This window comes from Balaenoptera musculus, chromosome 1 (genome assembly GCF_009873245.2).
Source record: "Balaenoptera musculus isolate JJ_BM4_2016_0621 chromosome 1, mBalMus1.pri.v3, whole genome shotgun sequence".
Taxonomy (NCBI): Eukaryota; Metazoa; Chordata; class Mammalia; order Artiodactyla; family Balaenopteridae; genus Balaenoptera; species Balaenoptera musculus.
Window position 1 is genome coordinate 184282907 of NC_045785.1, and position 26725 is coordinate 184309631.

General features: G+C 65.6%; 1 protein-coding gene across 1 annotated transcript in view; it reads left to right on the forward strand.

Annotated features, from left to right (window-relative positions):
- The first annotated feature begins 12581 nt into the window (after positions 1-12581).
- The window catches only part of LGR6 (leucine rich repeat containing G protein-coupled receptor 6), a 98929-nt gene continuing 84785 nt past the window's right edge, over positions 12582-26725 (forward strand). The window contains exon 1 of the mRNA XM_036833445.1: positions 12582-12802. Coding sequence (XP_036689340.1) covers positions 12603-12802 — 200 coding nt within the window. The 5' untranslated portion in view covers positions 12582-12602. The remainder of the gene's footprint in view (positions 12803-26725) is intronic.

Below are 26725 nucleotides of genomic sequence, written 5' to 3' on the forward strand. Positions count from 1 at the left end.
CGTTAGGCAAGACCCCGAGAGTCTCTCAGCTCCCTTTAGGTGTGTTTGCGGTAGGCAGATAGTCACCTTGCCTCCTGCCCACCCCTCGCCCCTTTCCGCTCAGAAATGCCTGGACATCTTTGGAGGTGCAAACACAGCTGCGGGGCGGGGGGCGGCACCGCCACAGGCCTCAGAGAGGACAGAGCCCTGCAACAGTCCCGCAGCCTGGCCTGGGGGCCTGGGGGCCCCGCTGTGCCCTGTCTGGGGTGGACTCTGCCCCATCCAGGCTGCTGGGAGCAGGAGAAGGCCTGTATGCCCCAGGAGTGACTCCTGTCCCTGAGCCTCCCCCTCTCCTGGTGCGAGCCTGCCCCCCACAGCTCTCGGGCCCGTCACTCCAACTGCTGATTTGCATCCAGAGCTGGGTCTGGGGTGCAGGAAGCCAGGAAGACCCCGCTGAGCCCTTGCTGAGCCTGGGCAGTTACTGCTCCTCCCTGGGGCTCGGGCTCCTTCTCAGGTTCGCCCTCCCCAGGGGCCGAGGATCGCCCCTCCCACATCGGTCAGAAGGTGGAACTGGGGCGCTCAGAGCTGTCAGCTGGAGAAGCGGCTCTGGGAGGGCCGAGGGCGCCGGAACTGTCCCCCTCCTCACTGCTCCCTTTCCCCACCTGGCCTTCACGGGGAGGGCTGCCTGTGGCGCACTGTCCCCCTGCAGCCGCTCCCCAGTTCCAGAGCTGTGAGCCCCAGGGTCCGGAGCCCCCCAGAGGGGCAGGTGTACCGGGAATTCCCACCTGCTCGCCCTGGGGTCAAAGGCTGCCACCCGATAAAAGCCCCAAGGCAGGGGTCTCAGGGACTGGGCCAGCTGCGGGGGCTCTGCACGCCGGCCGCGTCCTGCTCCCCTCCCCGCCTTCCTCTCCGCTCCTCTCCGGAGAAGCCCTGATCCCAGGCACCCCACGCACAGCCCTCAGATCCTGGGCCAGCCCAGGCGACTTCCATTCCGCGTGTCCCTGGCTGCGTAGGGGAGACAGGGACACAGAGAGCTGGAATCTGCGCGGAGGAGGACACCGCAGACAGCCCGGCTGGGAGGGCTGGTGGGAGGTGCGGAGCAGCTCTGGGCGCCCCCCAGACACCCAGCCCCCACCCGACCCAGTTTCCTGACACCTCTGGGTGCCGGCTGGTGTGGGGACTTTCCCATACTTTTCAGCCCCCGGCTGAAGGACCCGCGAGTAGGCCGGCCCAGCCGCCCTGGGCCTCCCGGGAAGAGCCCCGTTCTTTGCCGGGTTGCCGGAACTCAGGCCCCTGTAGGAGGACTTCAGGACAGAGGGGAGGCCTCTCCCTCCCAAGCCCAGAGCCAGCGAAATGGACATGTGTTCCCCAACACGGCCCCTCTCTCCAGAGGCCCTCCTGCTCCGGCCCCACCCGGCGCCTGCCGCCTTGACGTCCCTGGTTGCCACACGAGCACGTGCACTCGGGCAGGTGTGTGCACCCTCATGGCTCACAAGTCTTGCCTGTGTGCACTGTCAGGCCACACGCACGGCCAGGCTGCCGGCACGCACAGCCCCTCGCCCCACGCAACAACCTGGTCAGAGGGACCCAGGCCTGCCCCCTCCCTGGGGACCTTTCCCGGGGTGTGGGAGGAAGAGTGGGAGACGGGCCACGAGAGCCACCCTGCCCTTCTCCTCCTGGGGACTACCTTCCCGGGCGTGGGAGATGCCCAAGGCCAGGCTTCAGCAGTGGGAGCGGAAGGGGGGCCGGAAGAGGGAGGGCTGCCGGGCAGCAGCGGGGGAGACGGGCTGGTCCGCACTCGGGAGCCGGGAGGCCTGGACCTGTCCCCCGCCGGCCTCTGCCTCTGGCTGGCTCTCTCCAGAAGGAATCAGTAAGGTGCTCGAGGGCTCGGGAGGCCCCCCGGGGCTCTCTAGGTGGAGGATGTGGGTTTGTCTGTGGGAGTGGCTGCTGGGAGGAGACACAGCCCTTGTGGTACTTTTTTGCTGAATGGAGAGCCTTGGGTTGGGGAGACTGCTTCTATCGTCGGGACCTTCCAGCACCCTCTCCAGACCGCCCCTGCCCCCCAGCCCAAGGCTGCCCCAGTCTGGCTGGGGGCTGACAGGTGTGCCCCTACGGCCAGGTGCCTCAGCCAGGCCCCGTCCATAGGACTAGCTGAGGGGTCTGTGCTGTCCCCAACGGGACCCCCTTTTCTGGGAAGTCTTGGGAACAGTCTGAGACCTCACCCCTTACCTAAAACCGTGCCCTGCTGTACCTCTTCTACTTAGATTCCGAATTAGGGTGTTTCCACCCCACTTCTCCAGCCTCTGCGGGTCCACCAAAGTGAGGTGCCCAGGTGAGGGGGAGGGCCAAAGGTGCAGTGTTTCCCCCTCCTCTTGGCCAGACTGGCCCCAGATCAGTTTCCCTAGTTGTTCCCCACCCCCAGCCCTTTTGAAAGAGCACGTGTGCACTCGCGTGCGCACACACACACGCACGCGCGCGCGCGGCCTGGAAAATCTGATGGGGCTGCAGTGCTGAGTTTCCAGGCCCCCATCCAGAGGCCGGTGGGTGGCTCTGAGGTTTGGGGCTGGGCAGAGCGGGGACGGGCAGGCAGCCCCCGGCCCTGGCCGGGACTGGTCCCCGTGCAGGCCTGCGCTCCCTGCCAGACGGCCTGAGAGAAGGGTCCTCAGGAAGCCAGTTAGCTGTTCAGACTTTCTGTACCTGCCTGTTGGCTGGGCGTCCGCCTCCCCACCTTCGAGCCTGCTCTGGGGCCCAGAGCCGCTTCCTTTCCTCCGTCTCCCTTCCCTCCTTTCCCTGCGTCAGCTGCCTTGGAGTGGCTGCTCCGGGGGAGCGGTTCCAGGTGAGTCGTTGGCTCCAGGCTGGAGGGGCCTGACCTCGGGGAGGCTGCCCGGGGCCTTCGCAGCGGCTGCGGCCAGGTGGGGGCCGGAGGGGGAGGGGCAGGGGGTCTAGGTAGAGGGGGCGGGGGGCAGGGGAGGGGGGGAGGCAAGCACGCATCCTAGGGGGTCGGGAGCAGGAGTCGGAGGTCCCAGGTTCAAGCCCAGCTCCCCTCCTCACGCTGGGGCCTGGGCTCTTCCCTCCCTGGATATTTCTTCCTTATCTGGGGGACAAGGGCGTGAAACCAGAGGGCTCTTCTAGACCTACCATCACTGGGACTCAAGGCCTTTAGGACGGACGCGCGCCTGTGTATGTCCACAAGCGACACACACGAGGGGACACACACTCATAGCTGGTCCATCCACCCAGCAGCCAGCCACACACACCCCCACCACGTCACCAGGACCCCTCCGCACAGGAGCACAGAGGCCCGGTCCACCTCCGCGCGTGGAGGGTCAGACACCCCCTCCTCTCCCGGAGGGTGGGGCGTCGGGGACCCAGCTGTTTCTGCCCACCCGCAAGGCCGTCTCTCTCCTGCTCCTGCTCAGAGGTCCTGCTCCTCTGTGCCAGGTTCAGTGTTGCGGCCTTTACCAGGTACAGCCCTGAGACCCTCCTCTCCTTCTCAGCCTTCTCAGGTAGGCGGGCACCCAGCTAGGACTCCAGCTGGGTCCTGGGGTGGGGATTGGTGCTGGGACCTCCCTTCTGAGGCTCAGCTACCAGCGGGGGACCTGTCCTGCCTAACAGAGCTGGGATCCCCAGAGCCAGCGAAGGAGGTGCTCCTGGTGGCAGCCCTGGCCTGGGTGGGCTGGGGGTAGTGGGTAAGACAGGCGTCGAGGAAACGGTTTGCTGCTGCTGTGATTGGTCTACCCTCCTGCAACGCTTCCGTCCGCCATGCTGCTCCCGGCTGGCCGCCGGATTCTGGAGCAGCGCTGACCAGTAGAAACACAAGGCAAGCCGCAAGTGAGAACCACATTTGTGGTTCCCAGTAGCTATGTTAAAAAGAGAAAAATAAACAGGTGCAATTAATCTCAGCCACATTTTATTTAAAACAAGGTATTAAAAATATCATATCAACATATGATCGATTTTTTAAAATGATTAATGAGATATTTTACATCCTTTTTTTAAAATCAGTAAAGCTTTGAAATCCTGTGTGTAGCTTATGCTTGCAGCAAATCTGAAATTGGAGCCGCTCTGGTTCAAGTGCACAGTAGCCCAGGGGTGCGTGGCGACCGTACTGGACAGAGCAGCTCCAGAAGGCGTGGGGCCAGGCCTCTGCCCGCTTGTCCTAAAGGGTGTTGGGTGGGCCCTGCTCAGGGGCTGGAGGCGGGGAGGGCTCGCAGGCTGTTCTCGGTGCCCGTCCAGGGTGGTCCCCCTGGCAGCCTTCTCTGGCCTCGGTTCGGCATCTGGGACTTCCTTCTGCGGGGTAAGGGCTGTCACTGCGCCCTCCACCCAGGGGGTCTCAGGCCCGGGGAAGCTGGTATGTCTCATGGGGCGGCAGGTCAGGGCTGCCCAGCTCACCCTTCCCTCACCGTCCACAGAGCCCCGGGCCAACGTGTCCCGGGCGGCAGTGCCCCTCCCAGCAGCAGTGGGCGTCGCAGCGGGCGGTGTCCTTGCGCTTGGTGCCTTGCTGGGCCTGCCGTGCTGGAGGCGAGTGCAGGGGCAGAGGTGAGCGGCGGGGAGGGCCGGGCCGGCGTGTTGGGGGAGCCCCAGGCTGCCTCCCAGGCCCCGTCACCCTCTGCAGGTCGGAGAGGAACCTGTGCTCCTGGGAGCTGGCAGCTTACAGCCTGCAGTGAGCGTGCGGCCCCCGTGGAGCGGGGCAGCCGGCCCGCCCTCCACAGGCTCGGTGATGACGGGGTCTCCCCGGGACTGCGTCCCTCGCCCCGCCAGCCGAGTCCTCCCTCAGCCGCTGTCACACCCCCGTCACCCTGCTCCCAGGGGCCCCCGGCTCCTCCCGGGCCCTCAGCCTCTGCCTCCAGACTCCCGTCCTCTCGGTCCCCGACTGACCACCTGGACGGTTTCAGGCCAAGTCGCTTCCTTTTCCTTCTTTCTCTCTGATGTTGGACTGTAATCTACCCTCTGTCGCTCCTGTTCCTCCTTCTGCTGACCGCACCCTGAGCGGTGCCGTGAGCAGCTGTGCCCAGAGCCATCCTCAGGACCCGGGGACGGGGCCTCAGAGACTCATGCCCACCTCCTCCGAGTGTGGTCCTGTTTGCCCTGCCCCCTCTCTCTGGCCCCTGGAGCCCAGGGCTGGTTTCTAGCTCCTGGGTGACCCGGCTGTGCGGCCCACCCCCTACTGGCACCCAGGGCAGGACTCTGCACACCAGGGCCCTAGCTCCTGGGTGACCCAGCTGTGTGGCCCACCCCCTCGCGGCACCCAGGGCGGGACTCTGCACACCAGGGCCGCCGCCTACTCGTCCCTCTCCCCCCAGGTGGACCCACCAGCCCATCCCTGCCCACAGCTTCCGACAGGGCTACGAGGCCAAGAGCGCCCGTGCCCACCAGGCTTTCAGGCGTTCGAGCTGAGGCCTCTGCCGCCCCCAGGCTCTGGGGGAGCCCAGCTGTGCACGACCCCCCCCCGGTGTGGGGGTGACATGGGTCTGCTTCGGCCCCCGTCTCTGCAGGAGCTGAAGGAGGTGGGCGAGGAGCAGCCTAGGCTGGAGGCCGAGCACCCTGCCGACACCGCCGAGAACCGCTACCCTCACGTGCTGCCCTGCGAGCACGGCGGGCAGGGGGGTGCGGGGCCGGAGCTCGGCCCGGAGGAGGGGCTGCATGTGCCCGCCCTGAATGCACGGCTTTTACCGTTGGCAGATGGCCACTCCCGGGTCAGGCTGACCCCGCTGGACGGAGAGCCTCACTCCGATTACGTCAACGCCAGCGTCATCCTGGTAGAGCCGCCTGCGGGCTGGCTGCGGCGTCCACTCGGGAGGGGCCCGGTTTGCAGGACACGCTGTCCTGCCCTAGCCGTCCACGAAGACCGCCAGCTTGTGTGTCTTGTGTGTTGGTCACTGTGCTGGGACCGCAGGAGGCAGGGCTGGGCTACGCGGATTCCCACCTTCAAAGGAGCAGGAGGTGTGTGTGTGTGTGTGTGTGTGTGTGTGTGTGTGTGTGTGTGTGACACCTGCCACGCAGCATGACATGTGCTGTAATAAGGGCACACGTGTGGTGCTCAGAGCACTTGAAGAAGGAACGTTTAGTCCACCTAGGAATCAAGAAAGGCTTCCTGGAGGAGGGGGCATTTGGTCTCTTGAAGGATGAGCAGAATCCTGATAAGTGATGAAAGAGAGGCAGACATTGCCGCTGGACAGACCCAGAGAAGAGCCGGGCGGGACATGTGGACAGAGTGGGGCGGGATCATCAGGTGGAGGCAGGAGAGGCAGATGGGGCTGTTGGAGGAGGGACTGAGTGCTGGCCTGGGAGAGCTGGGTGGGCAGTGGAGCCCTGGGAGAAACGCAGGTGGTGTGGGTCGGGTGGTGAAGGGGTGGCCTGGGGAGGCTACTTCAGGGCCATCAGTGCCTTGTCATCGTCCCATCGAGGTGGGGCTGTCTCCAAGTCCTTGGTGCACGTGTGTTCACGTGTGTGCACACGTATCGGCCTGCACACGAAGTCCTCACTCCCAGAGATCACCCGTGGGATGCATGGCTGTGTGCTGGGCCCCAGTTAACGTGATCCTGCCCACCCCCAGGGCTACACCCGCCCGCAGGGGTTCATCACCACCCAGGGGCCTCTAAAGAAGACCCTGGAGGACTTCTGGCGGCTGGTGCGGGAGCAGCAGGTCCGGGTCGTCGTCATGCTGATCAGTGGGCATGCACAACGGGCGGGTGAGCGTGCCACAGCCCCCGGCGTGGCCACCAGGTGGCAGGCTCTCCCCACAGGACCAGCTGTGGGTCTGGGAGGCCGCCCAGGATGGGGCAGGGAAGGAGACCGGGAACCCAGGCTCCCAGCTGGATTCACCTCCATCGCCTCTGCTGTTTCTCACCGAGTCCACCCTCTCCTGCTCCAGGCCCAGTCTGCGTCCTTGCTTTAAACACGCCTGTGCCCTGCTCCGTGCGGGGCCCTGGGACAGCACCTTCGAGCCTCTCCAGCTGTAGGGGTGAGGCCAGGCCAGGTGGTCCTAAGTAAGGCCACGCAGTTTGCACAGGAGCCCGGCAGCTGCCTGGAAGCCCCAGGGGTCACACAGAGGTCTGGGGGTGGAGGTGCCGGGGCCGGGCGGGGGGAGACAGGCTTCCGGACAAGCGGGGTGGTGGAGACAGACGGATGGGTGGGAGGTGCTGATACAGCAGGGGTGGCAGTGATGGGGGGGCCCACACCTGCCCCCCAACCCCGCTCTGACCCTCTGGCCCTAGTGCTATGTGAGCACTCCTGGCCAGCCGACTCCACCCCTGTCACCCACGGTCACATCACCGTCCACCTCCTGGCTGAGGAGCCCGAGGGCGAGTGGATCACGCGGGACTTCCAGCTGCAGCACGTGTGTGCCCGCGAGCGAGGTGGGGTGACTCCTTGGAAGGTCGGCTCGCCTCCTGGGCCCCTGGCCTCCCCCTTGCCCAGGAGGTTGGAGGTTAGGGAAGGGTAGGGAAGCACAGGGAAGGCTAAGGGTCATCCGAAGTTGGCTGAGAAGGGACGGTTTCTGCCCTGCCCTGAGCTCAGCTCAGGGCCCCCGCTCACCCCAGACCCCTGGGCCCCATCTGCCTTCCCAGGCTGTGACCTCCTGGGGCAGCAGTACCCCCCTCCCCCTTGGGCCCCCGGCAGGCAGACTCCCCGGGAGGCTGGAGGAGCCAAGGGGAGCATCCCAGTGTGGGGGGCACCACCCCGCCCTCAAGATCTGGTGACAGAGTGAGGGCTGAGCAGAGGACAGTGGGTTAGGAGGGGACAGAGCAGCGGCTCCTCTGCCCCCCAACCTCCAGGCTGCCCAGCAACCGCAGCGGCCAGTGAAGCAGCTGCAGTCCACCACCCGGCCAGACCACGGCGTCCCCGAGATCCCCAGCTCCCTGCTGGCCTTTGTGGACCCGGTTCGGGAGCAGGCGCGGGCCGCCCCAGGCGCAGGGCCCATCCTGGTGCAGGCAGGCGAGGCAGGTGGCAGGTGGCGGGGGGTGGGGTGGGGAAGGGCCCCCCTTCACAGCCCTGGGGCCTCTGACCCGCAGCGCAGGCGTCGGCCGCTCGGGCAGCTTTGTGGCCCTGTCAGCCGGTGGAGGAGGAGGATACAGTGGACGTGTTCCACACACACGGTGTGCTCGCTGCGCCTGCACCGGCCCCTCACGATCCAGACCCCGTGAGGGCAAGGCGGGTGGGCTGCGGACCCTGAGAGGGGGTGGGGCAGACGGCCGGGCCACAGGGTCCCCAGGGGCCAGGGAAGGACCCGGGGGAGGGGCTCGGACACTCACCCTCCTATCGGGGCTTCTGTTTCCCTTTGTGCGGGGGGTGGGAGGTGGGCGGGCCCCTGCCAGCTCTGACGCGGGGTTGGGGGTGCCCCACGGGAAGGCTCCCCAAAGCCTCTCGCCTGCCCCGGGCTGTCTGGCTGGTCAGGGCCTGGAAGTCTCCCGGCTGGGCCACGGTCCCTCAGCCGACCGCCTCCCGTCCCCCACCCCCCAGAGCCAGTACATCTTCCTGCACGGCTGCCTCCTGAGCAGGATCCTGGAAGGGGCCCCGGCACCTCTGAGTACGTGCGGCTCCGGGAACCTTGTCCGGTGGGGGGCAGGGTCCCCGTCCCTCCCACCAACAGGCTGCCAACTCCGTCCACGCAGGGCCGAGGAGACCGGGAGCGGGAGCTGGGCAGCCTCCGGCACCCCCGACACGGCCCGTGCCCCGCCCAGGCCGCAGCCCATCCGCGTGAGGAGCTTCGCCCGGGCGTGCTCTGAGCGGGCGGCCGATGGCAACGCTGGCTTCCTGGGGGAGCACGAGGTGGCTGCGGGCTGGGCGGCACGACGACGCGGGGTCCCCTCGTGCCACCACTTCTGCGGCCTGTCTCATGGTGCCCCTCTGCCGGTCACCCTCCCCAGCTCCCGCTCCAGGCCCTCAAGGACCAGGCGGGCTCTGCGATGCCCTCTCCCAGCCGTGGGCAGGACAGCATGGCCTCCCATGAGTGCCAGTGGGCTTGCGGGTGGACCGGGCATCGGGCGTCGGCCAGACTGGGACCTCTGGCGGCCTCACCCTCACCCTCGTCCTGCAGACGGCTGTTGTCACGAGCGGTCCCCTCCGGCAGAGGACGGCCCTGCTGCAGAGATGCCCGAAGCCTGGCTCTTCCCCGTGAGACCATGCCCTTGGGCCGTTGGTGCTTCCTGGTCTGGGGCTGGGGGGCTGGGGGTCCTAGAGCTGAGACGGGCAGGGGACACCCTGTGCTCTGCAGGGCGGGCCCTCTGGCTGCGGTCACGTCATGCTGACCGGGGCCCGCAGAAATCTGGGAGCTGGTGTGGGAGCACGGGGCTCGCGTGCTGGTCTCCTTGTGCCTGCCAGACTCCCGGGAGAAGGTGAGGGAACGGGGCAGAGGGTGGGATGCCTGGGGGTTGGGATGGGGGTGTGGTGTGACCAGGGCCTGGGTGGGGATGGGCTGGCCGGCTGAGCAGCCCTGACCCGGTTTGGCCACGGGAGTTCTGGCCCACGGAGTCACAGCCCGTCGCCACGGACGCGGAGACCGTGCGCTGGGTGGCTGAGAGCAGCGCTGCAGGCTGGCCCTGCACCCTCCTCAGTGTCACACGTGTAAGCTAGGGCCGTGGGGTGGGGGTGGGCTCCGCGGAGCAGTCCCGGCCCCTCCAGGCACCGGTGCCAACGTCTTTGCCCAGAGGGGGAGCAGGAAGGAGAGGCCGGTGCAGAGGTTGCAGTCTCCGTGCGGGGAGCCGGGGCAGGAGCTCCCCACCGTGACCCTGCTGCCCTTCCTGGCTGCCGTGGGCCAGTGCTGCTCCCGGGGCGTGGAGAAGCCAGGCACGCTGCTCAGCCACTGCAGGTGCCGCTGGACGGGGCCCGGGAGGAGCAGGCAGAGACCTCACTGCCCCGCGGCTTGGGGTGAGGGTCAGGACACAGCCCCCTCCTCGCTCTGCCCTGACGTCGTCTTTCGGGAATCTGTCCCCCGACGCCCCTGCCCACTGGGGCCCCGGCTGGCTGTGGCCGTGCCCGGCGCCCCTCCCCGGTCCCCAGGCCCAGGCTGGGTTTCCCCACGTGCCTGCCTGGGCACCCGGCCCTGCCCCCACCCCACAGGGGCCCCTCCAACTCGAGGTCCTTTGCAGCAAGGGTGTGGCCCAGCTGGGCACCTTCCTGGCCATGGACCAGCTGCTGCAGCAGGCTTCGTGGACGTCGTCACCGTGGCCTTGCAGCAGTCACAGGCCTGTGGGCTCATGACCCCAACACTGGTGAGAGGCCACGGGGGCCGGGGTGGGTGCTTAGCCCTGGGAGGGAAGGGGCGGGAGTGGGGTGCGGTGGGAGGGCTGTGCCCCGCTGCACTCGGGCAGCCGCCAGGTGGCGCCCGGCCGCTGCTCTCAGTGGAGGACAGGGAGCCTTCCTGGCACCGTCCAGCCGCCCTCGCTGCGTCCTCCCCTTCTGCCCCAGGAGCAGTTCATCCACCTCTACAACTGTCTCAACAGCGCGCTTGTGGACGGGCTGGCTTGCGTTGGTGCCGGCGGCCGCCCCGCAGACCCACTCGGCCCTGGCTCCCCTGGAGGGCAGCCTGCACGCGCGCCGGGCCCCGTGCTGTGAGGGGGCCGAGTCGGGGAATAGAGGATGTGGTCAAGCCAGAGGCCGAGTGCGCTCCGTCCGTCCATGCCAGGGCCTGGTGGGAAACAGGAGCGGGGCTGGGGGGGCCTGGCGGGTGGCTTTCGCGGGGCAGCCCCCAGCCCCGCCCTCCAGTTTCCCCGTTCCTCAGATCTAGCCTCTAGTGTCTGGGGGAGCCCTGGATTCAGAGCTGGTTACTCGGGGCGAGGGGGTACAGCCTCTGCCCTGTGTGCAGCAGGACCGGCCTGGCCCTGCCCCCCGCGACCCAGCCTTCCCGTTTTCCGCCGCCGGCGGCAGGCGCCGGGGGCTCGCTGCTGCGTGGCCAGAGCGGCCGGGTTTTCTCGGCCTCCTTCGCTCCACCACAGTGCGGGAGTCTGGGGAGGGAAAACCAGGAGGAGAAGCAGAAAGGAGGGCAGGAGTGCTCACCGTGGCGACACCATCACCCATGGCCCATCTGTCCCCTCATCAGCCACGAGGCCCTGGACGGCTGGTGCCAGAGGCGGGGCCCCAGCTGCTCCCGGTAGAGGGCCTGGGGGACACGGAAAGCCTGGACAAACCAGAGCAGGAGGCCCCGAAACGAGTCAGACCCCGAATCGGGGAGGGGGCAGGGCTCTCCTTGGCCACCCCGAGCTCCTCGTGAAAGACGAGGGGTGGGAGGCCAGGAGGGCCCTCGCGGGCCTGTGGAGCAGGAGGAGAGGCAGGCTTCCCGCTCACCTGGGCCTCCCGGGCTGGGTCACACACGCTTATCAGGAGTCGGGGTTGGCCCGTAACGACCCCCCAGTAGGCGGCTGGAGACTCGCTCTGGGCCCCCGGGCCCCGCCCCTGCTGAGGGGGCAGCAGGGCCCCTGCACCAGACCGCAAGGGGGCCGCAGCAAGTGGGGGGTGAGGCCGGGAGCACGGCCGAGCTGGGGGGCAGGCAGCGCCCCTGTGGTCTCTCCGGCCCTCCGTGCGCGAGGACCACCCAGGCCTCCCTGGGGGCTCATCTACGTCAGGGCCGAGCCCCGCCCTCCGGAGGCCAAGGGTCGGTTTCCCGCCTTCCTGGCCCAGCCGTGCAGCCCCTGGGGCCCGGGAGGTGAGAGCAGTAGCAGAGAACGGGAGGGAGGTGATGAGTGGCCCTGGGGGGTGGCCGTCCTGGATGAAGGGCCCCTGGCTGCCCTGAGGCCTCCAGGCTGCTGCTGTGCACTCAGGATGGACCGTGCGGGGACAGCGAGGTCAGGAGACGCAGCCGGCTCTCACTCCACCCCGGGCTTGGCCCGGCGCCGGGATGAGCCCAGCTTCAGCCACCGTCTCTCCCCCTCAAGCCTCCGGCCTGGCCCTTCCAGCCTCAGGCTGGTGGAGCTGCAGCTGCCGGACTGGCCTCCAGGTGGCGCCGACCTGCCGACTCTGGCCGGCCAGGACCGCCAGGTGGGCGCGTCCCCAGCCGGGCGCCGGGCTCTATCCCGGGAGCAGGGTCCGGGGCTCCCGGGCTCACGCCTGACTGCGGCCGCGTGCAAGACGCTTTGTGGGTGAACGTCACACCTTCTCTGGTGGCGGGCCTGGGGCTCGGCTGGAAGGCTCCTCCTTGTAGCCGCCCGACTCCACCCACCCCGCGGCTCCGGCCCGTCACGGCTCACCTGGCGAGACAACCCCTCGCTCCCCTCCCCAGGAGCCAGGGTGAGGAGGGTGACCGCAAGCTGCACTTCTGGGGCTGCTCCCCCCCAAGTGGGTGACCTCGAACAAACAAGGTGCTTCCGGGGCGCTCCTCCGATCCCCTGTGGCCCCGAGGCTGTCCCCTCGGGCACAAGGTCCTGAGCCCGCAGCCCAAACGCCTGCAGGTCCCGCTCTCCGCTCTCCGGGTTGTTTGCTTTTTTCTTTCCTGGATGAAATTCCTGCCAGCTCGGAGGGAAGGAGGGAAGGGGAGCGAGAGGCGAGAAAGTTCCCTTGGCTCCTCCTCCGCCGTGTCGCCCTCCCTTGCCAAGCCCAACCCGTGAAACCCAGGAGTGAAGACCGCGCGGCGATGCCTGCTCCTCTCTGACTGTGCGCCGCCGGTGCCCGCCGCCCTCCCGGCCGCCGCGATGCCCAGCGCACCCGGGCTCCGCGCCCTCTGGCTCTGCGCCGCGCTCTGCGCCTCCCCGTGCGCCCCCCAGCCTGGCCCGCGGCCCGCCTGCCCGGCCCCCTGCCGCTGCCACGAGGACGGCATCATGCTGTCGGCCGACTGCTCTGAGCGCGGGCTCTCGGCGGTGCCGGGGGACCTGGACCCCCTGACGGCTTACCTGTGAGTACCGCGCGCTTCTCCCTGAGCCCGCCTGGCTGCGCGGAGGCCGGGCCGGCCTCAGTCTGGGGCACCTGCGCAGCTGGAGCCCCGAGGCCCAGGCGTCTTCTGCCCCGTCCTGGACTGCGGGGCCGTGGCGGGGAGAACAGTCCCAGGCTGAAGGCCAGGCCAGTGGTGAGGCCGGGCTTCCCTGACTGGTTCCCAGTTGGCCCCTGTCTCGGGGCTTCGTGGTGGGAGCCCAGGCTAGGTGAGAGGTGGGTCTCCGGGCCCCGAGCAGGGGGGCCCAGACTGCTGCCCTTTCTCCTCTTGCTGGTTTCTTCTCCTTCAGAGCAGCGCCCAGCACGGTGGCCGGGACTCAGTGGAGGACAGGGGAGGGGCCCCGTGGGGGGAAAGATTGTCTGTCCCCGACCGTGGCAAGGAGAGCAGAGCAGTCACTCGAGCTGGGTGGCCTTGGTGGGGGTCCCAGAAGCCAGGAGAGGGGACTAACCCACTCTCGTCTCCTCCAAGACGGACCTGCTGGCTCTGTCTCCCTCCACCGAGGCCTCTGGCTCCCCAGGGGCCTCCCTGAAGTCACGTCCCAAGAGGCCGTGTTGGAGACACTAATTTGTGGGCAGTGCCAAGCTGAAAACCAGAGAGCCGTTTTTAGAGTCTGAGTTGGGGTGAGATGATGTGTGAAGGGGACCCTACTGGGGGCAGCTGTCCCGCAGGGCTTGAGGGCTGGGGGCTCTGGCCTGGCCACCCGGGCAGGAGGAGGGAGTGAGCGCACACTCCAGACCACCTGCCTCCCCCCTGCTCTGGGGAGAGGAAACCTTCCTGGCTCAGCCCCGCCTGGGCCTCCATGGCCTCTTCTCGGAGGAGGAGAGTCTGGGCCATGTGTCCCGGAGGTGGGGTCCCGGAGCTTTGCGGCTTTGGGCTCCAGGGCCTGGGGGCTCTGAGGAAGCGGGAGCTAGTTTTTAGAGTCAGGCAAGTATTTGCTGAACTAAATGGGACCAGGGCAGCGCCCCTTTAGCTGTTTTACATGTGTGTGAGCGAGGTGGGTAGGACCTTGTTTCATTCGAAGACAGGGTTCTGTGGCTAAAAAGAGTTTGGAAATGACTTCTGTGGAGCCTTTCTCTGGGGAAGCAGGAGAAAGTTCCCTTTTCCAGGCCGAGGGGCTGACTGGTCCCATCTCCTTCCCCAGAGCCATCCTTTCTCAGGAGGACGTGGGGCAAAGCGGACAGTGTCGCCGTCAGAATCCACGCTGCTGGAGGGTTGTCCCCACCGTCTCGCCACAGTTCCCCTGGCGCTGTCACGTCTGCATTTGGGGTTTTCTGAGCCGACTCTGAGTCTCCCTGGGGCCTGAGAAAGCCCCTCTCTCCCAGGACTCAGCCTGTGTGTCCCAGAGCAGGAGGGAGGGTCCCACGCGGCCTGGGGACCTGAGCAGCAGGCCTTGGAATGTTGGAGGGAGGGGAAGACGCAGGGTCCCCCTTGGCCGCGCAGGGTCTTGTCTGGGTGGTGACTGGGGTGCCTCTGCAGGGCGGTGGGCCTCCTTTCTCTGCCTCTCTGGAGGGCGGCCCAGGCACAAACGCGCCGAGGAAGGGTGGGCGTGAGGGCCGCCCCCTTCCCTCCTCAGCAAAGTGAGGGTATGCCAGTCCAGCCCCAAGTGGCCCAGCTCTGGCCGGGGACGGCCCACACTTTCATCGGATGCTGGGGCCCGCAGGGCCTCTCGTCTGCGCCCCCCAAGCCCTGGCGCCTTCCTAGCTCTGCCCCCGACGGAGTCACCCAAGTCCTCTGAGCCTCGGGGTCTCCGTCTGTACGTGGGGACAAGTGGGTGGTGGGCAGACTAAGTGAGGCGACGTGTCATGTAAACTCCCCGGCACAGTGCCTGACACATAACGAGCAGTGCCTGAACCCTCACACGGGAGGAAAATGGCGCCCGGGGTGAGCGCAGCACCCAAGGGAACAGGCTGTGGCGGGAGGAGGGGAGGCGACCGCGGGATGCCGGCGGCCTCAGTCAGTGCTTGGCTGCTCCGGGTGGGGCTCGGGGTCCCGCCAGCTGTGAACACTGGGGATGGGGTGGGAGGGAGTGGACACGTCTTCCTGACGTGGAGGAGAAGGTGAAAGGTCAGATGAGAACACGTGGATGTACAGGGGGCGGCCGGTCAGAGGGTGCCCTTGATGACCTTCAGAAGGTGCCAGAGATGGAGCCGTAGGGGCACCAAGGAACTCCGGGCTCCAGGAGACACCCAGCCAGTGCAAAGAGCTACCCGCTGCTGCCCCGCCCTCCTGGTCCCACTGCGTCTCTGCTCTACCCTCACCTGCAAAGACGACACTCCCTCAGGGTCGGATGCCCGGCTGATTGGGTTGAAGGGACCGACGCCAAACACCCACAGGCCCTTGGCGTCTCTCCAACCCGTGGTCTCAGTGAGGCTCGTGGGGACTCATGAGGGTTTGGATGTCCTCCCTGGAACTCACCTGGGAGACACGGACCCCCGGCTCTGGGGCACCCAGAAGGTGGGGCGGCCCTTGCTCTATCCCGTCCCACGTCCACACAGCGAGGGGACAGAGATATACATGTGTTGTTGGCAATACCCAGGGCTGTCCCTGACTTGGAGAATCTGGGTAGTATTCTGAGTCCCTCCTTTGCCCCCAAAGTTGAGCAGAGACAGGAAGTGAGTGGGGGGCCGAGCTGCTTGTAGAAGGCCTGAGGCTCGTTCGCTTGCACTGACCCCTCAGCACCCGTTTCCATCACCCTTGTTCGCTTGCACTGACCCCTCAGTACCCATTTCCATCACCTTCTGCCGCCGGGGCGAAGGGGGACCCCCACTCCGCGACCCCCGTCAGGCAGCTTACTGCCTCCTTGGGACCTCACTCCCTGTGAGGCTGCTGTGACGACCGCTGAGCTTGATGAAAGGTCACGTGCGGTGTGTGTGTAGATTCTGGGTAGTTGGCGTCCTGCTCATCGTGGCCTGGGGGTGATGAGACGAGGCAGGGTGCTGGGGAGAGCGGGGGCCCCAGCACAGGTGCTGGTCACAGCAGAGCAAGACTGCAGTCATCACGAGCTGGTGAGCTGGGCCACTTTCCGCATCTGTAAACGGAGCTCACGCCTGCCTCACAGGGTTGTTGTCTGCATTCACTGGGGCAACGTTCGTAAAGGGTTTGGCACAGTGTCCGGCCCTTGGGAAGAGCCCAGTGTTAGCGGTGTTGTTACTAGGGTGACTGGGGCCAAGAAGTGTTAGTCAAGGAGGTCTTCCTGGAGGAGGAAGTGTGGGGCTAGCACTGTGGGAAGTGCGGGATGGGCGCGTCTGTGTGTTGGGGGATGAGAGAGGAGAGAGTGGCTGCAGGGAGCCGGGAGGAGCCCTCTGGGGCCTGGAGAGGCTTTAGTTTTCTCCTGGCTGGTGCCGACGGTGGGGGGCAGGTGAGGCAGCAACGGGTGGGATACCCCAGCCCGCTCCCCAGTGCAGCGGCTGGTCCCTGCAGGGCCTGTCGGCTGAAGAAGCAGAGAAACATGTGGCTCCAGGGAGGACAGTGGCCTTGCGGGCTGCGTCTGGGAGATCCATGGGCCTCTTCTCATTCTGGACCTCAGAGGCCACCCTTTCCGGGCCAGGCCTCAGTGTCCTTTTCTAATAGATTCTAAGAGCCTGAGCTTCTCCCCACCCCACAAACTCGGGGTTTGAGTTCTAACCCTCAGCCCGTGCCAGAACATTTCCAGACCACAATGCGCACAGGTTTTGTTGAGAAACAGGGCCGGAGACGCAGGAGAGATCGGCTCTGAGCCTCCTGTCCTAGTTCAGGACCTCCCCCGGGGAGAGCGGGGAGCCGCTCCAGGAGGAGGGTCCCCTAGGGACTGGGTGCCAGCCTTCCTATGAAGCAGAGCCAGGTGCGGGGGGCGGGGGGTCGGCCCATCACGGGGCAGGCCCGGTGGGGGGGGTCGCTGGAGGAGGGCAAGCGTGTCGGGGAGCCAACACCCCAGTTCAAAGGAAAGGCAGGAAGCAGCCCCGGGCAAAAGAAAAAGGAAACCTCTGGGCTCTGGCAGCAGCGGTGCGGGCTCAGCGGGTGGGTGGTGGGCAGAGGAGAAGAAAGCCCGGCTCTCAGAGCAAAGTCGCCCGGCCGCCCTGCCAGCCCCGCCTCTCCCCTTCCGAGGGCTCGACCCGACGGCTTCCGCGCGGACCGTGCCCACCAGGCAGCGGGCAGGGCGGGCGCGGTGCCGGGTGCCCAACGGGGAGGCCCTGCCGGAGCCCTGGGCTCCAGTCTCAGCACTTCGGTTTATGGACTGCGCGTCCTCTGGCCGCCACCCACCCGCTCCGAAGTTTCTCTTTCTTCATGTTCAGAATGGAAACGCCGACAGCATTCACTGGGAAGGGTGGTGGGAGGAGCCACGGGACAAAGGGGCAAAGCCTTGTGTCTGCTTTAAAACGTTGACCATGGGTGCTGTTTTTCTCAACCCTCAACTGCAAAGGACCTACTGAGGCCCAGGAGGGGTAACAGAGCTGCCTGTGACGGGCGCAGACTTAGGGAGACAGAGTCTAAGTTCTCGAGCCCCATCGGGCTGCGTTTCCTCCCCCCTCCCTCCCCTTTCTCCCCTCCCTCCCCCTTCCCCCCCTTCTTTCCTCCCCCTCCTCTCCCCTCCCTCCCTCCCTTCCCTTCCCTCCTTCCCCTCCCCTTCCCTCCTTCCCCTCCCCCTTCCCTCCCTCCCTCCTCCTCCCTTCCTTTTTTAAAATTTACTTATTTTATTTTATTATTTATTTATTTTTGGCTGCGGTGGGTCTTCGTGCGCAGGGGCTTTCTCTAGCTGCGGTGAGTGGGGGCTACTCTTCGTTGCGGTGCGTGGGCCTCTCACCGCGGTGGCTTCCCCTGTTGTGGAGCACAGGCTCTAGAGCGCAGGCTCAGTAGTTGTGGTGCCCGGGGCTTAGTTGCTCTGCGGCATGTGGGATCTTCCCAGACCAGGGCTCAAACCCGTGTCCCCTGCATTGGCAGGCGGATTCTTAACCACTGCGCCACCAGGGCATGTGGGATCTTCCCAGACCAGGGCTCAAACCCGTGTCCCCTGCATTGACAGGCGGATTCTTAACCACTGCGCCACAAGGGAAGCCCCCTTCCTTCTTTCTTCCTTTCCTCCCTCCCTCCCTCTCTCCCTCCTTCCTTACTAATCAAGCCCCCTCCCACTGACCTTCAGGGAAATGACCTTCCCTGGAGCCCATTCTGCTCTTGGGCTCCTGGTGGGGACAGGCGGGTGGGGGGGGAGGGGGGGGATGGAGGAAGCGACCATTCTCGCAGGGTTCCCTGGAGGAGATGGGCCTGCCTGGCACCTGTGGGGACTCTTCCAAGAGGAAAAGTCTGGACTTCCAGGTGACTACTGTCTGGAGAGTCCAGCTTCTCCCCAGAAACCGAGCTCCGTGGAATGAGCAGGTTCTCCGGTGCAGCACAAGGAAAGCTAGGTGTGGACGGGCCGAGGCATCTGGCTCCCTTTCTGCCCTGGGACACGCCCTGAGGGGCTCCAAGGACCCTAACAGTTGTGTGACCTTAGGAACAGGGCTCTGGGCCCCTTGGGAAGGTACAAGGGACGGGAGTGCGGGAGAAATTTCCAACCCTCGGCCCCCACGTTGGAAAAGACAAGTTCTTTGAGCCAAACTGAGACGGACTCGCTGACTTGGGGGCTCTCAGAACTGTAGGGGCCCCTCTGTGCTGACTAGCCCCTTGGTAAAAGGGGGTGGTCCCCAATTTCTAGTAATTCAGGCCTGTCTTCCCGCCTCAGACATGGGAGAACAGGTCTCAGGAGAAGAAAACCACCCAAGAGGCCAAACTTGGGCAGAGAGCAGAGAGTTATTTTGGAAGCAGCAGAAGGACACGGTGGGGAGGAGAGCTCGGGGTTGGCACTGCGCCCCCCAGAGCCCTGCCAGCGTGGGCCCCGGGCGGGCTGGCAACGGCAGGCAGGGGCTGCCCCTGGCTGCCCTGAGACCAGAGCCTCAGGAGCCGAGGTTTCCTTTGGGTCCCATTTCCTGCCGCTACCTGCTTCCTCCCCAGAGCCAGCAAGGGGGGCTTGTACCCCGAGCTCTCCACGGCCTGGGGATCGGGGTCCCCTCTGAGTACCTGTGAAGTGTAGAGTCTGGGGCTGGGGCCAGGGAAGCAGCTCACGCCGGCCTTTCTGTCTCCCCTCTCTACTCCAGCGGGTGGTGGAAATGCCTTCCTGGTTGCACTTTCCCAGGAAGTCCAGAAGTTTCTTCGGGAAAGCACTAGATCTTGGGAGGGCCCCTTCTTGGAGCCCTGCAGACGTACCTGGGCAGCTGCCATCACGCTGGTGGCGCTGCCTTAACCTGTCAGGGTAACAGTCGGCATTTACTGCCTCCATTTAAGCGTGTAAACCCCTGAGGGAGGCACCAGCTTCATCCCCATGTTACAGGTGAGGAGACCGAGCCCCTTGCTCAGGAGCCCATGAAGGCCGCCAGCCAGCGCTTGCTGACGCTGGGATCTCAGCCGCTGCCGCCTCCTACCCACGTGCACGCCGCCTCGTGGGGCAGACCAGGGGTTCTGGAGCAGCCCCGTAGAGCCTGTTTCTTTCCTTTCTCGGGAAGAGGCAGCGGAGGTCCCTATCCCTCCTGCCCGCTGTGGCCTCCGGAGCTGGTGGACATGGGGGTGTGTCTGGGGGACCAACTGCGGGGTCCGGGCCTCGGAAGAGTGAGAGGACGGGCTGGTCGGGGAAGGCCCTGGGGGTGGAGGGGAGAGGCCTAGCCTGAGCCCTGGCGGACGGGAGGTTCACACGGGTCGGTCGCGGGCAAGGCAGGCCCTCTGGGGGGAGGAGGGACGAGCCCGGGAGAGGCAAGGGCAGCTGGCCTTCTGTCCACGGCCTCGTCCGTCCCTCCCGAGGCAGGACCTTCCAGAGCAGGGCTTTCTGCCTTTTTCTCCTCAGGGCACATTAAAAAAAGAAAAAAAACCGACCGAAATTCAAGGCATTCGGCAGCTGGGGTGAATCGTCCAGCCTCTCCAGGCAGCATCCGGCCAGGCTGGGGGCCCCTGGCACATGCACAGCCGGAGGCCCTGCTGTGGTGGGAAAGCCTGGTGTACACCTGGCCAGCAGGAAGGGTCGGGTCTTGGCCCCGGTGCTGCCCGCTGCCGGGCCCGCTGCCCCTGCCTGTCCTTGGCCTCCATCTCCTTAGCTCCCGTGGATGGGGGAGTTGCCCAGCTCAGTGCCGTCGCCCACCGGCCTCCCGGGGGCACTGGGGTGAGAAGCCGAGGCGGACCTGCAGCGCCCTGGTCCTCCCGCAACTCTGCGGCCGGGGCTTTGCTGGGAGCAAGACCAGAGAGTCAGATCTGGAACGAGCCCCCGGCCTCTCCCCTCCCCCTTGGCCTTTGGGGTGCTGGAGGAGGTGGACGGCCCTGGGGGTGTCCAGATGGCGCGGCGGGCAGGGTGTCAGGGATTTGGACTTGGCCTCCTGGAGGGACGGGGAGCAGAGGTGCAAAGGGGGTCCACCGTCCCTGTCTACACCCCAGCCCAGTGCATTGCTTTCTTAGGGGCCTACGGGCACCAGGAATGTCAAGGTTTACTCCAATGCCCTGAGCGATTTGCAAGTTTGAATCACCGCCTGCCCCCCCGACCTGAGTTACCCTTGACTCTGGGAAGCATCAAAGGCAGCCGCCACCAAGGGCCTCTGACACTTCCTGTAGGAGGGACAGATGCCTCCCCAGGTGACCTGTCTGAATCCAGATCTGCTTCACGCTCCTCGCACGCAGGGCAGTATGCTGAGTGGGCAGGGACGTCCCGGTGGCTAAGCCCCAGGTGCCGTGAGCACCTGTGCGCATTCTGCAGACGTCTCTCACTTGTGCTGCAGCACCCCAGCCCCGGCCCATTGGCCAGTGGTCGGAGGTAAAGCCCTTGCCCGCCCCCACCCCCGGCCGTGGTGGAAGCGAACCTTCACTCACTCGTTCATTCGCGGACGGGGTGCTGAGCATCCCCGTCTGCCCGGACTCCGAGCCGAAGGCTTTCTCTGCATCCAGCCTCGTGGGGCCGGACTGCTCCCTGCTCAGATGAGGCAGGGGGACTCGGGGGAGATGAGACCAGGGCACGCGTCATGCAGCCCGTGGGGGGGTGACGCTGCGGCAGGCCGGTCCAGAGCAGGAGCGGCGGGGGGCGGGCACGGAGGGGCAAAGCCCATGCCTGCCCGCCGCCCCCGTGCAGGCCCTGGGGGAGTCACTGCAAGGCAGGCGGTCGTCTCCCCCACCTCCCCCAAGGAAGCGTGTGTCAAGCAGGCCCTGCTTGGGGGACGGAGAGCTGACACTGGGGGTGTGTTCCCTTCCTGAGAACTACCAGGCTGCATCGCCGCCCACGTCTGCTCAGGGGGTGCCCATCTGTTTGTCCGTCTGTCCACCTGCCTCATTGATTTAGGCTCCTGATGTCTCTCATATGGGGGGGGTCTCAGGGCGGGGCCAGGCCTCCCCCTTCAGACAGGCAGGACTTCACTCCTGGTGTGCTTCTCCTCAGGACATCACACCTCCCTTCACACACACACACACACACACACACACACACACACACAGAGACACAGACACGGACTTACACACATACTCACACACAGACACATAGAGACACACACACAGACACACACATACACACAGAGACACGCGCGCCCACCCGGCTTGGGCCTCCACCTGCAGGGGGCGCCCTGGACGGGGCATGAGCGGCACTTACAGGAACTGCCCTTATCCTCCCCTCCCCCGGCTCAGGTCTGGGGCGCCCGGGTGGGTGTTGGGGACCGGGAGGTGGATCACGTGTCTGGGGCTCTGAGCACCGAGGCAGCAAGGGCCGTAAACGAATCCCCTGCCTTTGTGGTGGGTGCTGATTAGGAGGCTGGGAGGACCATTGTCAAGGACAAAAGCCAGAGGGAGTGGGGGCAGGTGGGTCCCGCCCTCAGGCACCTTGGGGCAGACTCAGGACCTGGTCTCCCGGCACGGTGACCAGCCAGTGCTGGTGAGCCGGTGACCTGGGCCGCCCCGCAGCCAGGCTGGCTGCTGGTGTGCTCCTTCCGCCTGAGGGGCCATCCTGGGCTAGCGCTCTGCTGTCGCCACCTCAGAGGTCTTAATAGTTTTTGAACAAGGGCCTCATTCTTATTTTGCGCTGGTCCTGCCCTTGTTGGTAGAATGAGGGTCTCCACCTGCCTCCCATCCCAGGTGTTGGTAAATTAAGTGAGTCCCCTCCTCCGCGCTTGTGCCCTGGATCCTGACTGCCGATCCTCTGCTTCTGTTCCCAGGGTCCCGATGAACCATGACCTCGGGCAGGACAGGCTGGAGGATGGGGCGGGCGCCCCTTCTGAGGGACGCTGCGCGTGGAGGCAGCCCCTGTCCAGACGCACCTGAGTGGGCATCACTGCGGGGGGCTCCTTGGCCTGCGAGTGGCGTCTGCCGGGTGGGGACCACGGGCTGCTGTGCTTGGGGGAGCCCCCCACACCCCCGCTTCTGTGAACCGGCCAGGTGTCGGGCTCCAGTGGGCAAGGCCTCCGTGCGAACGGGGTGGGGTCGGGGTGACGGTTAACGAGTTAATATACGGAAGCGCTTGGAAAGGTGCCTGACACACGGTAACCACCTGACGTGGTCTTATTTATCCCCCAGTTTGTTAGGTGTATACTCAGTAGCGCCCGGCTGTGCCGGGCACTGGTATTACACTGACAATTCCCCACCACAAACGAGGGGGAGACAAGGACTCAGCAAGTGGCTGTGTCAGTCCACCCACCCTGCCGCCACCCTGCAGAGCCCTGCCAGCTCGGCCGCCTCCCCTCCCGGGTCCCCCCTCCTGCGGCGGTACACGCGAAGAATGGGGGTGTCGACGGCGCCCTCCTCCGGTTTCGGCTGCAGCTTTGGGCGCCTCTCTGTTCAGTGGGATTGGAATCAGGACGCCCCAGCCTCCAGTTCTGTCTTTGCCCCCAGCTTGCTGAGAGCTTGAGGACAAGTCCTCTGGTCTCTGGGCCTGTTTCCTGCTGGGTGGGTAGTTCTGCGTCCCAGGAGATTGTAGAAGCAGAGGGGACGGAGTGGGAGGAGGGGTGCGAGTGAGGCCGAGGTGAGGGAGGGGCCCCGGTCCCCGAGAGGTGCAGCGTCCCCCAGTGAGACCTGAGATCCCGGGGCTGGGATGAGGCAGGGCCACCCCCAGCACCTCCGGGGCTGTGCGCCCAGCCAGAATAGGGCCCCGCGTTAACCACCGGCAGCCAGCAGAAAGAGGAACCCCCCGAGCCCGCCCCGCCGCCAGTCGACGCCACACCAGCCCTCGCCTCGCGCCGTCTCCCCTGCTCTGAATGCAGAAGCCCAGGGTGCCCGCCCCCTGCGCCTGCCCTGCTCCCACCCGCCAGAAAGCATCAGCCTCGCCACCCACACTGGCGCAGGGATGGGGGGCGCAAAGGCACCGTGCTGTGGGCCCAGGTCCCTGCTGAGCGTGGGGAGTGGGGCCGGGCAGAACTGGGCCCCCCGGACCCTGGCCTGCCCCGTGCTGAGGACACCCTGGAGCCTGTGGGGCGCGGTGGGCAGAGTGGAATGCCAGGGGTGGGTTTGGAAGCTGGGCCTGGGGGCCCTCCTGAAGCCCTGTGGCAGCTCCTGCCCCTGCCTGGCTGTGCCCCCCGTGACAGATCAGTCCCCCCCCGACCCCTCTGCTTGCTGTAGAGTCGACACCCCAGGAATTTGCTGTCCCTCTGCCCTCCTGCTATGATGCCTCCAGTTTCCTTCCTGTTCTGCTCAGAGGGGAGAGAGGGGCAGCTACTCCTACTTTGTTGGCCCTGGAGGCACCGGGTTGGGGGGTGGTGGTGCAGCTGGCCTAGAGAGGCAACCTTGGAGATGGTCCCAGGGATCCTGGAGAATGGGGTGCTGGGTGGTCCCAGGGATCCCGGAGACGGGAGTGCTGGGTGGTCCCAGGGATCCCGGAGACGGGGGTGCTGGGTGGTCCCAGGGATCCCGGAGACGGGGGTGCTGGGTGGTCCCAGGGATCCCGGAGACGGGGGTGCTGGGTGGTCCCAGGGATCCCGGAGACGGGGGTGCTGGGTGGTCCCAGGGATCCCGGAGACGGGGGTGCTGGCTGGTCCCAGGGATCCCGGAGACGGGAGTGCTGGGTGGTCCTGCTGCTGAGGAGGCTGAAGGCCTGGGCCTGCCCCTCGTGGGAATCTTGTGGCATTGCAGGCAGCCCTCCGGCCTGCAGCCAACCACCACGCCTGGCGACCCCACTGCGTGGGAGGGGGCGGGGTTGGAGGGTGGAGCAGGCGCAGGATCCCAGGCTCTGCCGGCCCCTCCGCCGGCCATCCTTGTCCAGGCCAGGCCACAGCTGGATGTCTTCATGGGTCAGTCTGCTCAATACTTAGCAAATAAGTGATTGAAAAAGTGGTTCTGAGGGGTTGAGTAAAGGAGATTTATCCCATCTAGTGCCTTGGATATCCTAGAGCCTTTTACTCAACGCGTGGTCCCCAGACCAGCAGCATTCCTCCTCTGGGGACGCATCTGGAGTGCAAAGGCTCAGACCCCACCCCAGACCTGCTGGGGCCACATCTGCATTTTAAAGTGTGCCCAGCACCGACCCCCAGCTTCTCCTTGGAATAAGTCAGACCGTCAGCTGGCCAGCCACTCCCTGCACCCCTGCCCCGCCCCGCCCGGGATTTTGCTTTTACCTAATTTGTACTTAGGTGGCGCCCCGTGACTATCACTGTGATTTACTGCAAGGATGTGGTTAAGAAATGGCTTCAGGCAAGAAGCCTGCAGCCCCGGAAGCATGAGCTTGATTTAGGATACGAGGGGCCGACTGAGACTTCTCTTTCTCCGGGAAATTTCCCGGCTCTGCCCTAGGACTCAGCCCCCCTGGGTCTAACTCCTGTTCACTCGTCTGTTTCCCAACCAGGCTGGCAGCCCCAGGAAAGCAGGGCTGGTATCACCCTTGCACGTGGTGCTCAAGAACATTGCTGGGATGAGTGAAGCAGTGAATGAACAAGTGAATGGTAGCGGCGGGAGGTGTGGCGGCCGAGCAGACGTGCTCCCCTGAGAGGCAGGCTGGGTGGGAGGGCAGCCCTCACAGCTGGGGGCCGTGCTGGCCTGGCTCTACGGCAGGCCCGAGGTGTGGCGTCCACCCAGACGGCTGCGGTGAGGACGGAGCCGAGACTTAAGCTGCCCGTCGGCCGGCTTGGGTTTCATGAGAGTGAGACATCTGCCCCATAAACCCTGCCACTTAGAAGCTTTTGCCTTTCCTAGTCATTCTCTTTACCATTTCTTTAAAAAGAAAACGTCTTTTGAAAGTTTCCATCCAGTTTCCAACAAGCTAAGACAAAGAAAGGTATGCAGGCTTGGATGGAGAGGGCGCTCTAGGGACCCGAGGCTGCTGGTCCTCGAGTCTGCACTGTGTGTCTGGCTCCGAAGGTCCGAGTCTGTGTCGGGATAGATTTCAGGCTGGTGGGTCAGAGGGTACCGCCCTGCACGTGCTGGGTGGGGACAGGCACAGGGGAGGGGGCAGCAGTGGGGAGGGTGTGTCCTACTGGATCCTGGGATGATCCAGGGCGCTGGGACCGATGGCCAGGGACCTCTGGGGCGAGTCTGAGAACACCGTGCCCTTGGCTGTGCAGCAAATCTCAGCAGGTGTTTATTGAGCACCTACTGCATGCCAGGGGATGTGCAGATGAGTGAGGTGAAATGACACACGGAAACACACATCCAACTTCAGCCCCACGAGGCAAAGGCTGGGACGTAGAACCAGGGAATCCAGAGGGAGCCCTTAGCCGACACCAGGCTCACAGAGGACTTTCAGAAAGAGCCCCCCCCCCGGCCCCGCCCCGCCCCGCCCCTAATGTTTTAAACTTATTTTCATTCAAGAAGAGAGTACACGTGGCAAGTGTGTCCTGGTAAATTTCCACAAGCTGAGTACACTTGCGCAACCAGCACCCAGGCCAAGAAACAGCGTCGACCGCCTCTCCCGGTCTCCCCCCGCCACCCCACCCCCCGGGCAACCCCGGCCGTGGCTTCAGCAGCCCCGGCACCTTTCGCCTGTGTTTAGACTTTACGTGGACGGAGCACTGCTGTGTCGGTCCCTCCCCCTCGCCGTGTTTGAAGATCCGTCCGTGCTACTCCCACTGCTGCCCGGTCCTCACTGTGGGAGGACACGGGCCATGCGGACAGGCCCTCCAGTTTGGGGCCTTACAGGTGGGGCTGCGGCGAGCAGCTCTGGATGGGTGTCTGGTGAGCACGGACGCCCAGGCGTGGAATCTTGGGGTCACAGTGGATCCTAGAGGCAGCTCAGGGGTGCGAGTGTGTTTCCCGGGGCGGGGCGGGGGGAGGTGTGGGAGGGGCCGGTGGTCCGTGCTCCCTGCATCACTTCCAGTGGCTCCTATAACAGAGCACCGCAAACCGGGTGGTTTAAAACGGCAGGAATGACTCTCTTGTGGAATCCAGGTGTCAGCGGGGCCTCATCCACCGCAGCCCCCTCTAGCTCCTGGGGCTGCCGGCTCCCGGGCTCGTGGCCGCATCGCTGCAACCACCACCTGTCACCTCGTCACTGCCTGCTCTGCGTGTGTCTCTGCGTCTCTTCTAGTGGCACTCGTCATTGGATTCAGGGCCCACCCAGAAGCTCCTCCATTTTAAGATCTTTCACTGAATTTCACCGCGAAGACCCTTTCCAAGTCAGGTCAGGCGCACAGGCCCCAGGGGTCAGGACTTGGGCACATCTCTTTGAGGGCCACTCTTTGGCCCACTGCAGCATCTCTCCCTGTGGCCCTAAGCAGCCCAGCCCAGGCCCACCCTTTGCAAAACTCTCAGTCAAGCCACTTTCTCAGGGCTACCCTGTCCCTCTTGGCCTTGCTCCGGGAAGCCCTCCCTGACTGTGTCCTGGTCCTCAGGCACGGGACTCCTCCGACACTAACATCCTTGGCTCTGTCCAGCTGTGCCTGTGGTCTGAAGGCGTCCTCAGACTGGCCTCCTGAGGGCAGGGTGTGCCCTCCTCCTTCC